Source organism: Symphodus melops (genome assembly GCF_947650265.1).
Source record: "Symphodus melops genome assembly, chromosome: 4".
Lineage (NCBI taxonomy): Eukaryota > Metazoa > Chordata > Actinopteri > Labriformes > Labridae > Symphodus > Symphodus melops.
This window is the reverse complement of record NC_136694.1, coordinates 13,432,573-13,447,556: the sequence shown is the minus strand read 5'-3', so window position 1 is coordinate 13,447,556 and position 14,984 is coordinate 13,432,573. Positions and strand designations below refer to the sequence as shown.

Here is a 14,984-nt window from a genome sequence, read left to right as displayed (position 1 = left end):
TTTCTCTTTTTCTGTCAGGCTCTTCTTCATACCAAGGACACAGTTTTCTGGACAAATGGCAAAACAAAGAGTTAGAGAGTGTGTTGACCTATGCTTTGATATTACTTCTTTTTGGAGGAGATAATGGGAATGTCCACGTGGTGAGAGTCCTGATGAAAAGTGATGAGGTCTCTTCTCTCTATATTTCATGCTTCCATTTTTTTTTCTAACTTTTTCATTCACTCTAGTCCTTCCTTTCATAATTTGGAGACACTCTCAACTGTTGATGTATTCTTTACTTAGTTGACCCTTTACTTTATTGATTCAGCTTTTCAGTTCTCATTGTTGGAGGACTATTTTATTCTGAATGCTCTTATGTATTATTATGCATTTGCTTAAAAGCTCACACTGAAAAAGCTCTGCAACAACAGCACTGCAATCTTGCATGTGTTTTTTTTTTGTGTACAATGTGTAAGATTTCACAGAGCTGTTTCCTAGCAGAAGGGAATTTGAGTTGTCATCCTCATTGGCCTTGACTCTGTGATGTGTCACGCTGAAATGACAAATAAATAGGTTCTTTAATCTGCCTCTTGTTTTCTCGGAGATGGAGCATCGAAGAGGAGATCAAAACAGTATTTCAGAAGAGCAGAACAAAAAAACATTGGAGTTGATGAATAATTGAGCCCAGCGCTGGAGAAGGAGGATAAAACGATAAATTAAAGAGGCGAAGGAGAGCTCAACGGGAGGGAGAAACGGCAGACAAAACACAACATGAGGGAGATAAAGATAGCGAGGAAGGGCAGTGGGTGCAAAAAAGAAATAAAAAATACTGCAGGGAGCGAGTTTTGAGAGGGAATACAAAAGATTATAGCTATCACAGTGTGCACTATTTTCTTCCAAAGTGACACTAAAACAGGGCTGCAGCAAACAATTTAAGTTGACCACAATGACCAGATCTGTCAATAACATCTCTGCAGTGTAGCAGCAATTCAGTGCTTGGAAACAATTCAGCAAATTGAATGTGACAGCAGACACATTTTTTTTTCTATGAGACAAAATGATGCAATTGGGTTTTATTTTTTATTTTTTATTTATTTTTATTTCTCCTGCTGAACAACCTTTACCACTCCATCACCTCTCTCCGTCCATCCTCCGTCGCCTCTCTCTCGCCTTCCTTTTCAGCGCCAAACTCCCCAAGTCTTGTTTACTCACCTGCTTATCTCCAATCAGTCAACACATGGAGCTCCTGGCCAGGCATTGATCTCCTAAGCCCCTTACAATCCAGTCAATGCACAAATGCTAACCCAGCCTTTGATACAACACCCTATACTCACCCCCCTGATCAGGTAAACCAACTCTGCAAGAACTCAATCACCTACATGGGCACCGCTGTGAGGAGCCATGTTTTTGACTCCTGCAAAGCCAGACTAGCTGACAAAGATAGGTAGAGTTGTTATTAGTAATGATATATTCATGGCCCCTGATTCCAAAGCAGAAAGTGACAACATGGATTACACTCACTGCACTTAGTTTAGAGCTGCAGCTGCACCCTAAAAGAGCAAGCTCGGTTAAATCTGTCTTTGTGTTTCTCTTTGGATTTCAGTAATCCTGCTGCATTTAGTGCCGGTATTGAAGGATATAGATCTTTTTCATCCATTCACTTCACTTCAGTGGAGATGAAGGCACGAGAAGATGGAAGATGATTGAGGTGTTATTGAAATAATGCAGGTGTGGTTAATGTCAGTTTGGATGGAGGAGTGATAGGAGGATGAACACATGCCTTTAACCTGAATTCGTCTTCTTCCTCTCCATCTCTCTCTCCCCTTGTTCGCTGCTTTTTCTTTCGACTGCTGGTTAAATAACAAAGCTCAAAGCTTGGAGAGAAAAAAAAAGAAAGTATTTTGTATTTAATTTTCTGGCATAATTGGACTCTTTCTCCCCAACAAATTTCCCGCCTCACCAAAGCTAGTTAAGATTACAGAGTAAGGTTTGGATGAAAGAGGAGGGGTAATAAAAGAGCCGCAAGTTTATGAGATTTCAGAGAAATTTTCTCCTAAAACCGAACATGTGACTCTTTCTTTCCAAACATATGCTGCTTTCCGAAACGTATTTTATGAAAAAATAACAGAAAGAAAGGCGACTGCTCTTCCCTTAAACTGGTGTCCTATGCTTTAACCTTTGGGCCCTTTCCAGTAAAACCAGATTTCTCTACTACTGGTCCCAAAGCTGCAGGATTAGAGCCGTGCGAGGTTAAAATGTAAGGCACGAGAGGTTCAGTGGTAGTTGTCAAAGGCTCGGCCGTTACTAATTTATGATGCAGAGACTCATGCACACACTGTATCTAAAAATAACTCTAAAATAAACTCTGTGTCTCTTTACTCTTGACTCCCAGACAGTGTAACCCAGAGAAAAGGCTCTCGTCTCTCTACGACAGCCCATCCTCCTCTCCTCGACTATAGACTTCGTGTGTTTGGATATTAAAAAAAGGAAGCAGCAACAAGTCCAATCCTTTGATGTCCTCAGATTTAACAACCAATGAAAAGCTGCGTTGAAAGCTTTACAGGACCTTCTGGGGGTTTTTTTTGTGGGGGGGAGGGGTTGACCGTCTCAAAGCGTGTTAGCAGGACGTTTAAAGGCAGGTGATGGTGCTCTGTAAAAGCAGATTGGAAGGGAAAGGTGGAAAGTTTATAGCGTGCGGAGATGTCATGGCATCGCTGTACAGAGAGAGGGAGAGGGAGAGGAGGGAGAATTGAGTTACGGCGCTGGATGCTATTGTAAATAAGGAGATGGCAAGAGAGTGGAGATGGCGGCCCCTGGTTTATAAGGTCATTTAAAGGAGTAATGTGGCACGCTGACGGGAATTGGCTTTCATTAAAAGAGCCATCGAGACAGCGCAGGGAGAGGGTGTGTGTGGGAAAGCATTCTGCTCGACACACACCCAGGCCCACATTGTTTGGATGTACATGCAGTACTGCTAGGACATTCCCCGATCCAGCATTTTATATCCTCAGAGGGAAAAACAACCATCGTTGCCCACACACCACATCAACAGCTGTGAGCCACTCCCACTCAATAGAGCCCATGCTGTCTTCACTACTTCTCATTATGGAACAATAGTGAACAATAGGGCATATACATGATTACACAGGGCAGGGATAAGGTTATGCTCGCTCACCAAGGACCCATCGTGTTGGTTTGATTTATGTTCCCGTTGTCCTTAATCATAGTCATAATGATTAATGGAGAAGAGAGAGGATTTGCCTCTATGGTAATAAGAGGAAGTGGCCACTCTTGTTCCCTTTCTACATCTTTTATTTTTCTTCACTTAAGGTGTCCCATCACATGTTCTCAACCATAACTGCTTTCTTCCCTCATCCATCTCTCCCTTATCTTCTCATTCATTCACACTTTCCCCCCCTCTCCTCTGTCATCCTTTTATTATCTAAGACACTCCAATCCCGTGTTCCATCCTTCTTTCAGCCCTCCTTTCAGATGAAAACTAGACTCTGACTCGTTCTGACAATGACGCATCGAAGCCGTCTGCCACTGCAGCCCATCTACTCACCACAATGTCCTCGCCAATTCGCCCTGTGTGTCTTCCGTATCTCTCTTTCCTTCTGTTCATCCATCCAGGAAGCACTTCCTGTAGATGACCACCTCCATCTCCTCCCCCCGGTGCACGTTGTTGCTTGTTTGCGTCACTTCGTTCGTCTTGCTTTTTCTTGGCAGATAGCCAGCTTTAAAAACTACTGACGACTGACGACTGACTTTGGATTGGAGGAGGAAAAGCATCCAAACAAATGACTGACATTTAAATAGAGTCTCAGGGACAATTGCTGGGTAAAAGTAATGGAAAAGAAGAATGAATGAAAGAAAGGGTGGGGGGGAAAGGACGATAACTGTTTTCGTCAGTCTGCTCTGTGTTTGAGCAGTATTGTTAATATCTGAGCAGCCGCTCTGATACAAGACATTTCAGAGCATTTTTGAGTTCCACTATGTCGTATCTATTTCATATCTGTGTTGTACTTAAAGCTCACACAGGAATCCCAGCCTTGGTTTAATATTTCAGTGCTGCGTTCCTGTGTCCGTCTGGTTTCCGTCCTGGAGCTAACCAGCTTTATCTCTTACCTCAGGCCTGTGCGCTCTCTGCCATATGTTTTTCTTTTCTCTTATCCCTCCATATATCTCTCTGCCTCCCCCCTCCCATCAAAAGCTCATAAAAAAGTCAGACCATACTGGGCCAGATACTACTTTAGTCCCCGCATACCACTTGGAGGGGGTTCTTATGGTTACATCTTTGTGTGTGTGTGTGTGTGTGTGTGTGTGTGTGTGTGTGTGTGTGTGTGTGTGTGTGTGTGTGTGTGTGTGTGTGTGTGTGTGTGTGTGTGTGTGTGTGTGTGTGTGTGTGTGTGTGTGTGTGTGTGTGTGTGTGTGTGTGTGTGTGTGTGTGTGTGTGTGTGTGTGTGTGTGTGTGTGTGTGTGTGTGTGTGTGTGTGTGTGTGTGTGTGTGTGTGTGTGTGTGTGTGTGTTGCTGTAACAGCGTTACCAGAGGGCAGGACTGTTACGTGCTGTCCCTCACTGACCAGCCAGCTTGCCGTTTGCTGCATTTTTTAAAGCTTGTTTGTGTCATTTTCATGCATACATCGGAGCAATGATACAAACACACATGCGCTCAATCACACATTTGATGAAACACGAGGATCAAACGACTAATCATCTTGAGGCAAGTCATTAAAGAGACGTCTTCACACAGACGCACAAGTGCGCTTGCCTGCTCTGTTCCATGTTCTGTGTATGTGTAAAATGTGCATACGCTAGCAATCTGTCTCTCACACACCTACATTCACTTAAGTGCTTGCTGAATATCTTAAAATACCCTAACGCACACACATTTTGAGGACCCACTATGAACCATCTGTCATCACCTTACACCCCAGTTGAGGGCTAACTTTAACACTTGATCTGCTTTCTTAGGCAGCATCTGTAGCCTGTCACCGAGCTCGTACATTCACTATAGCAGTGAGTGACTGACACAGGCTCTCGCTCTCTCTCTCTCTCTCTCGCTCACTCGCACATACATGCATAGCAACAAGAATATTCACATTTCTTCTACCACAGTCTTGTTGCTCATGGTTTTTATGGACACTTAAATGTACTTCCCTTCCCTTTCCTTCACACACACACACACACACACACACACACACACACACACACACACACACACACACACACACACACACACACACACACAATCACTGGGGGTCTGTCCTTCTGCTCCTCTGCCTCCCATCAGTTTTTGAGGTCACCTGTCAATCACAGCTCTGTTGCCACAGCCACCTGTCGGGTGTCCCAGCATGCATTGCGCGGACTCTCTTGTACATGCTTCACCGGAGGCTGTCACACACCACTGGACAAGAATCGCTCATCAGAACACACACGTGAACAGAAACACACAGACAAATACTCTCATCACCCAGACTAACTCCCTTTAAATCAGAGACATGTACACAAAGACGAACATTCCTGCTCAACAATGCTCCTCCTATGAAGTTGATTACAACCAGGATACTTATTTCTTTTCTTTTCCGCCCCTCCCCCCCCCCTCTCTCTCTCTCTCTCCATCTCTCTCTCTCTATAGGTGGTGCGAGTTCCAGTGGAAAGCTGCGAGCAGTACACCACTTGTGGCGAGTGTTTGGGCTCCAGAGACCCTCACTGTGGATGGTGTGTCCTTCACAATGTGTAAGTACCACACACACGTTAAACACACTTCACCCTGCTGCCCCTCACATGCAGTGTGTACCGTTAGATCATTGTGGGAGAAGCGTCAGGGAGCTGTGTGTGTGTGTGTATATGTGTGTTAGCTGATCCAAGGTGGATATGCCTCCGAGAGTAGTGACACATTAAGCTCAAGAAAACTTTGTCAACCAAAAGATTCCATTTTTTTCGTCTTTTAATCCCATGTAATAGTTCATCATTTGTTTTGTAGTATATTATCAACATTATTGAGTTAAGACAAGATCGTGTCCTCTGTCTTGACACGCAATTAGTTTTGAGCAAGTTCAGCACTTTTTTAATGTATTCCATGTTCATTTCTATGTTCATCTTTGTTATATAGGCCTACTAAGTCCTACAGCTAGAAAAAAATATAATTGGCACAAATCCTACCCTTGAGGGGTGTGGAAGCTCTTAAGATTCTTCATCTATCTGAGCTTTCTTTAAATTAAATTGGTTTTTAACACAACCTTTATTTTAGTCTTTCAGAGAATTGAGCTTATTTTTAACTCATTGTTATGACCTAACTCTAATGCCTCCAACGCCTATCAGTTACTCACAGAATTATGATTCATGGCAGAGAATCGAAGTTCTTGTACCTGAAAGCTTCCTGCCAGTAGAGATACATTCATCCTGTATAAGCCTGTTGACCGGTTAAACCTGTTAAAAGCTCATAAATAACCACATTGCTTGGCGTTCTGCGTCATCACAACACAGCCCTTCATCTTAGTGGTATTTAGTTTGTTTTTGTCTGTGTTGTTAACATGGTTTTCCATAAGTGTGCGTTTTAATACTCAAAGGGGAAACGCTTGGCAGCAGATCAAGGATTAGTCATTTCTAGTGTAAGTGTTTGGTTTTTGGACTGGATCTTCTGTTTGCTCAAGATTACAGGGTTAGCTTTTCTTCATTCTTTTGTTGACACTTTACCTCATGTTACATTTTTAGTGTACCTGCACTGTTGTTCATTTACTCCTGTGTGCCTTTGAATTCCCCCCCCCCTCTCCAGGGACAAATAAAGTTTTTTTTGAATTCGAGTAGATATTAAACAGCGAGAGGAGAGATTTGTAGTTAAGTGTGGAAGGAAATCTAATCACTCAAGCGTAGTGCCGTTCAGTGGCACAGTTTCTGTGTGTAATCTTTGACTTGAGGGCGTGTGTGCTAATAAAAGAGTGTGAGAACAGTTATGTATTATCGAAAGGTGAGAGCGTGTTAAACCATATTTAGAGCACCTCAAGCATTTGGCATAATGCCATCTCTCTGTGTGTTAATTAAACGTACAAAACATATCACCAACCTGTCTTTCCTTAAGGCACACACACACACACACACACACACACACACACACACACACACATGTTCCCGTTTCAACATTTAGCAGACGCGTTTCGGAAATCACACTCGCCATCATAATGGACTCGGAATAGCAGCAACTTTCCATTTGGCACATTTTTGACCTTGTGTCTTAAACGCGGCTCGTTCATTTCGTACCTGATGGTGCTGCTAAACCTGGCCAAGGCCCCCACAGATTAAATGGGCAAATATTAGCAGGCAAATTATTTATAAGCCTCTTTTCAGCCCTCTGGTGCTTTTGACCACATCTTATTAAGAGCCGTGGAAGTTTCAATCAACAGTGGAATTAAACAGGGAACACACACACACACACACACACACACACACACACACACACACACACACACACACACACGTCCAACGCGCATGTGTTTCTCAGAAATAATTCAGACAATTTCACACACCAGAGAAACGGGAGAAGGAAAGCAGTTCCATAATGAGAAAATGTGTACATACCTTTGTGCATCTCTGCTCATGCCTCTACAATGTGTGTGCGTGTGTGTGTGTGTGTGTGTGTGTGTGTGTGAGCGTCTCTCGGGGGTGCGGTTGGCGACAGCTTTTTCTTGCTGAGCACGACTGAAGGCTAACTAAACAAGGGGCGGGATGGGGCTCTCCTGCTCATAGGAGGCAGTTAGCATTTTTTTCAGCCTCCTTCTTATTGTAAAGGCCCTGCAGAGCGCCGCATCAGCACTTTCCCCTCACCACTGGGACCAGTTGTTAGTGCGTAGGTAAAGTGATAGCTAATGCATTATGAATTGCTAATAGTAAAACCACTACAACACGGGTCTGTATGCTGATTTTTAGCTGATCGGTTGGCTTGTAATAAGTGAGAGAAATTGCTGATCCCGTTGATATGCAGCTGGTAAGAATTGTATCATTTTAATGGTTCAGGGAAACTTTAATGATTGCCTGTATATCTTCAGAGAAGCTTGAAATGGGTGGGGCCGTAAAGTAAAAAGATGAGGGGCACAGAGTGTTCATATAGCTTAGCCGATGTTGCACAAATGTCAGGACCAATAAGGTAATGATATAAAGGCCTACAGTAATGGGGAGGGAAGCTATTAGCCTATTTATCTTGTATTATTGCTCCCATTTCTGTGTGACTGTGATGGCTGTGCATGTTTGTCATCCTAATATGATTGTCATCTTAGGCTAACAGTTGTTCATACTCTTCCTCTCCTCTCCTTCCCTCCTCAACTCTCTTCCTCCTGTCTCTCCTCCTTACCCTCCATCTCTTTTTTTTTTCTTTTTTCCTTGTGCTCTTTAGTTGTTCACGCAAGGACCGATGTGAACGAGCTGGAGAGTTTCAGAGGTTTGCCTCGGAACAGAGTCAGTGCGTGGAGCTCACCGTTCAGCCAAGAAACATCTCTGTCACCATGTCTGAAGTCCAGGTATGCCTTATCTTTGCTATGGTGTCAACTACTGTGTGAGTGTAACAGTTAAAGAATAGAAACTATAAAGTGTGGACACAAACCCAAGTCCATGAAGGCCTCGTAACTAAGAGACCCGTTAGAGTGATTCGAAACAAGTCAAAGCAATTTGTTTGATAGTTCATCCATTGTTTATCCAGAAATGTCATAAAATATGAAGCGCTTGTGTGTATGTGTGTGTTATAATCACTCCCATTCTGTCAGTAGCTCCTCAGTGTACCCACATAGGTTTGACAGATTACACTTTGCCTCACTTCCTCTCTGCACATTAACTTGTACACATTAACCTTGCTGTAATAGCTGCACTGACTGAAGCATTCACACACGCACCCACTCTCCTTTATTCTTGCTGCTGTCACACACACACACACACACACACACACACACACACACACACTCCTCCCCCAGCACCCATTAACCCTCATGTCATATCTTATAACAATCCATGTTCTCCATGTCCTTCCATTGATCTTGCACTGATTGTCCCTCTCTTTTCCTCTGTGTAGCTGGTCCTCCAGGCTCGTAACGTGCCCGACCTGTCAGCGGGGGTCAACTGCTCCTTCGAGGACTACGTGGAGACGGAGGGACAGATCCAGGGTGGACACATCTACTGCATGTCTCCCTCCGTGCGGGATGTTATTCCAATTACAAGGAACAAAGGTGGGGACAGAGAAGCCTGTAGGTCGATGAAGTCATCTAGGAAGTGAGATCACTGGGGTGGTAGCTGGGCAGGCAGGGTGTGGACATGTGGACTTATTCATGACGACATTAGTATGCATGCTGGTACTTAATACACAATACAATCAACATTACTTGTTTTGTATTTGCTTTTTTCACAGTCTCTCATCCTATTTTACTGCCTTTTTTATGATGCTTTTTTTTCTGTTCCCTGTGTGTGTGTGTGTGTATGTATGTATGTATATATATATATATATATAGCACCTTATACCCTGTGTCTTTTTGTACGTTAGAATTGGAGAAATTTACAGCTTTGCATGGACCAGAGAAGAATTTAAATCACACCACATGATTGCTTACTGTGTCTTTATTTAGAATACCTTGTCAACACCAATTATGCTCACCCAGTCCTTTTCAAAGGCCCAAATTTGAGTCTACATTTATCTACTGAAAATAGAACTGTTTTTGAATTCCCATTATCATGCATTATGCACTGTTGTCAGATTCATTTTATTTGTATTTTTTTTTTCTTTCTAACAGACACTGGTTCTGCTTCTAAACTTCTTTTCAAAGCTCTGACTTCGGCATGGTTTATATTTCAAACGGTCTGAATCTGTCCTTTATTTTTTGGAGAGATTATACACCTGTTTCATTTTAGATTCTGTCAAGTCAAAAAGAAGTTAAAAAGTTGTTTGGTATTCTCATCCAAAGCTCTAAAAACATGTCAGACGATGTGCTCTAAGCCACATTTCAGTAGTTCTTCAATGGAGCCTATTATGCCCCATTACGAGTTCTCATCAGCTCTGGCATCCAAACACTGATTGGTGCTGCTATTTTTAAAGCCGCCTAACTGCGGGTGTGATATGAGTGTGGTGTTGCTAGGCTATAGTGTTTCTTCGAGTGAGTGTTTGTATCTGCTGAGGTGACTTAAGTGGAATTTAAACTCAGGGTGTGACAATGAGTGCAATTTTATATACATCTTTTTTTCCTTTAATAGTTTGAGCTCTTTGTTCGGTTGTATATAAAAATGTATGATGATAGTATGAGATTAAGAAGTAAATAGTTCTATAATTAATATTTTATCTTCATGTATCCTAAGGAGACAAGCGGGTGGTGAAGCTCTATCTGAAATCCAAAGAGACGGGCAAGAAGTTTGCCAGTGTCGACTTCGTCTTCTACAACTGCAGTGTCCACCAATCGTAAGTCACGAAGACGAAATGTTTTTCTTACATTTGCTTATTTTGTGTTGTTAAGGTCTTTATGCTGTTGTTCTTAAAGAAATGTTCTTTGTCCAGGTTCTGTTTCATGTGACTTTGCATGAGATAAACCACATGCACACACACACTCACACACGCACTCTCACACACACACACACACACACACACACACACACTCGCACACATATCAGCCCTTTTCGACCTCCACCGCAGGCTTGTGTTACCATACTGCTGAAAAATCGAACGTGCCATATATGAGGAACGATTAGGATATGAGATGGTAATTCTAGTCCTATTTTCATAACCCATGACGCACACTAATGATACTACAATGATTTATTCATTATGCCATGGTCTACTGTAATTCCTTTCCAATAACTGACTGTAACCTCATTAATACCTCCATCCCACTTGATAAAACAAACACAGAATTTTTCAGCTCTTAATTCTCAGTCTCGGTCTTAGTAACACAAGAGAGCAAAAGGCAAACACAGTAGTGTTGTAACATGGCTAAAGGAGTCTCCTGCCTCTCTAGATTACTAAGTCTCCTTCACACTCTACACGCCCTCAGCTATCCGTCCAATCACACTCGACTGCCTCAACTAATCCACATTCTGCTGAAAATCTCCACCACCCATTGCGCGACACCCCTAGGTTAGTCCTACCAATGAGCCTGATTCACCCTGCTGGGGTAAAAGAATCCTCCCAACTCCTCCACCCTGCCCCACATGATACCCTCCCTCCTGTCCGTCCACGGCTGATCCAGGGGAGCTGAAACGTCTGCTAGGGTATTAGTCTATGGCCAGCAGATGGCTCGGAGGCCCCTGGGGTACTGCAGGGCTCCGTCCTGGCCTCCCTCTGGATGTTAGATGAGCCTCCTTCGAGGATTGTCTACAAGCACGCACACACATACATACATACACGTTGACACTCAGAGCCACACCTCCCTCTGCTCTGTCACTTACAGCTCGTTGTGATCCTGAATGTCTAGATAATCTTCTCCTCTGACCTTAAACAGCAACCCCCATCCTATTGCCCCCTATAGAAAATCCCTCGCTGCAACAATGATAATTAGCTCAGCTGGTTAAGGGTGTGGTTGTTAACAGTTCTTCATTAATTCACCTCCTGCATGGATTATCAGATTTTTGCTCTAGCTCTTGAATTTGAATTTCCCAATGTTCAATAGAAAACACCTCTTAAAGAAACATGTATATAGTCTCCTTAGAGATGACTTAAAATATCATGTCACATTAGAGATCCTATAGCAATGATCTCACAGACCAAGTGTAAGAAAGGTATGAGAAGTGACGCAGACAAGAAAGTCGCCCATTTGATGATATTAGCCCAATGAACTTTGATTAAATCTGCTCCCTGTACTGATCTAATGCAGCCTCAGAGTGATGTAATGGACACGTTTAATGAAGTTACAGATATGGCACGTTGCATCTTCAGCAGTGACTCTTATCACGACGAGAGATGCTGAGATAAGAATCCCATTTGGAGCTTGTATTCAGCCCCCCCACCCCGGACGTCAGTGTATGGTGTCTGATGAGATCAGACTGGTAATGTCGTTGCTTAAGGCCCACATGGACTCCTGGATGGTCCTGTTACCAGAAAGCTTGGCTGTTCATTTCAGAGCCACGTTCTCTAATTAATTTAAGCTCCGAATAAGGCAGGCTCTTACACAGTGAAGGATGCAGGCATTGTCAAGATGTACAGAAACACATTTCTGAGCATGAACCGCAGACATGGGCTGCGACTTTATGAATTCCCATGCGCCTGTTCTTTCTCATGTTTCTGGGACTGTGCCGGTCTTTACTCTGTATCATGCTAATAGGTGGGAGATTTGTCTAGCATTGGCATCAGCCCATCCTGTTTCACGTTTGTTTATACCCACACACAGTACCACGCTTCCCTCATCCCAAAAAACACACACCCTTCCCACTTATTTACTCAACTGATTACGTCGTGGCCCCTTGCCTTTTCAAAAATGCCATACATTTGCATAGTGGTATTAATCTAATTAGAATTCCCACTGTTTCAGTTTAAGGGTTGTCTAGATTGAAATAGAAAATCACCCACGGCCATGATTGCTCCTTAATTAAATATTTCCATGCGCCTTTTCCTCATTCCACAGCCCTCCATTTATTACAGATAGGGAGAATAGTCTGGCAATGAAATGGGGTTTAACTATCTGTATGAGGCAGCATGAAGCACCTTTTCTCTGTAGGGTTAATGTGGCTCAGGCCATGAGTGGATCATTTGTTGTGTGATTGAGGGTGCTTTTAGTGTAATTGATAATAAGATTAAACTGAATCTCATAGAAATAGAGGGTCGACATACTTTTTTTTTTTGAAAGGAATATAAAAAGCTATGGATCATGGGTGAACAGAGAAAACTAGTGCAACTGAAAAATGTGGAGGCATTGTACTATGAATCTTCAGCTTTTTTATTTTTTATTTCTTCAAATGATGCTTCTGTGGCACATTCAGTTGTAATCTAAACACTTAAAAAATTATGTCCCTGAAAAGAGTTCCTTTTTTTTATTTTTATTTTTTTAACCCCTCTTATGTTGAATTTGGATCCAATAATGATAGGATAGAGCAGTTCTGGAGGACCATTAAATTATTCACCTCTACTCCTTTGAAATGAATAGTAGCCAATAAATAACTCATTTTGCCAAGTGCAGAAGTGTCAAACGCACCTCACCAGGAGTGCGGATTGTATTAAGCACTCCTAACTGACCGAGGAGAGGAGGAATCAAAGCCTATTGTGTGAAGCCTGATAAAACACTACTGCTCAAAAGCTAGCATAGCTCGATTAGCATCTGAATATGAACGGATTAAATTAGCATTATGAGCGTTGCCATACGGGGAGCGTGTCTACAGCCGCACAAGGCTTCTGAGTGGCTGAGGGCGATGGAGAGTGACAGGAAGAAGGAATAAGGAGGTACTGGGGGGGTCTTAAAAAAAAGGGATCCCACCCCTGGCCAAGAGAATAAGCATTATCGAACGCCCCCAAATGGCCCTGGGTGGGCTTTTTCTTTTAAGGGTTTTTGCCGAGGCTAAAAGAGAGGTTTTCAGATCCTGAAGCTGCTCTTGACAGGGGGCCCTGGGTTACTTCTATGCACCAAAGATCGAACAGTAGGGGGTTGTCACACAGGGCCTACCGCTGTCCTGAGGTGGCACACATAATGGCACCGTCTTTTATTTGAAAGGGCGTGATCATAAAAGTCACAGAAAGTTGGCACTGGTTACCTGCTGATATTTTGCTCATTATTTCAAAGTCACTGGTACACTAACAAGGTTGTTTTGACATGAGATAAAAGTCGAGATAGAAATACTTATTATCAGGGCTCTGCGACAGATGTGTTGACGGGTGTTAGCTTTTGATCTTATAACTATACATTGTACTGTTCACCGTGTGGCTCTGGTTACCTGCTGTGTTAAGTCGGTTTTGTACTGTATTTTGATGAGCATTGAACCATTGGTGGGCCCCTAACAAAAAAAAAGACTCTTTGACATTCAAATAGTGGATGTTGCAAACACCAGCAAGCTACTCAATTAGCACTGCTAACTTGCCTTGTGTTCATTTGACTTGCATCAGTAATGTCATTTGCTCCTTTGTTGAGCATTAACGCCCCCTGTATCTGATTCAATTTCTGATGATAACACTTGGGGGGGGGGGCGCAGGTCCAAAACCCCCATTCTTCTATAGTAGACAATGTTCTGTATGCTAAGCTAACCTAGCATACCTTAATTGCTTCCCTTCCATTTGTTGCCAACATTGACAAATCTCCTATTTGCTCTTGTGTAGTATTAAGAGGCCTGTTATTTCCTAAGCCGCACATCCCTCATTCTAAATGGACAGCTTCTCTCAGCACAATGTTAAATTGGTCAATTAAAGCGGCAGTGGGATTGAATTAAGCTCAAGCTTCTGATCTCGCATGAAGGGGAAGGGTTCGGCCTGGAAACGATCGCTTAAAGTGCACACCTGACAAACGAGCGGCCCTAATTGATCCAAATGAATCCACGTCTGGGTTTGATGGAATCGTGTACGAGCTCCATCTCAGAGCTCGAGAGCTGAAGCCCTAATTTTTCATGCGGATGAGGGGGAGCAGGGTTGGCATTTTACACAGGGTTAAAACGCACTCGAGAGCTCGTAGACGAGTGTGCTTTTTGCAGTTCAGAACAGAGGCGCAAATTCATATCTGGCAGATGTGGTTGAATACAAATCAGGCTGTTTGTAAAGCTCCTGCATCTGCTTTTGTATTGTTATAGGCCCATCCTTGCTTACCAGGACTGTATTAAATAGTAATTTATTATTTTACCCATAAAGCAGATGCTCTCACAAACCAAAAGATAAGCATATAAAAAAATCCCTGTACATCTGTATGGTAGCCTGTAATGGTAATACAGATGATTTTAGAAGCATACAAAAGTGAAATATTATACTAGGCCTATAAGAGAGCGGTAACATGTAGCCACTGGAACTCACCTGGCTCACCTCTACAAGTCCCCTTACATGTGAATACTCGTATACACGCACGCTAACTTCC

At 42.9% G+C, this 14,984-nt stretch overlaps 1 protein-coding gene across 4 annotated transcripts in view; it reads left to right on the top strand.

Annotated features, from left to right (window-relative positions):
- plxna1b (plexin A1b) overlaps positions 1-14,984 on the top strand; it is a 180,199-nt gene that overhangs the window by 90,892 nt on the left and 74,323 nt on the right. For all 4 annotated transcript variants that reach the window (XM_079342273.1, XM_079342276.1, XM_079342274.1 and 1 more), the window contains exons 5-8: positions 5,618-5,718; positions 8,369-8,492; positions 9,038-9,191; positions 10,309-10,408. In XM_079342273.1, the coding sequence (XP_079198399.1) occupies positions 5,618-5,718; positions 8,369-8,492; positions 9,038-9,191; positions 10,309-10,408 (479 nt within the window). The remainder of the gene's footprint in view (positions 1-5,617; positions 5,719-8,368; positions 8,493-9,037; positions 9,192-10,308; positions 10,409-14,984) is intronic.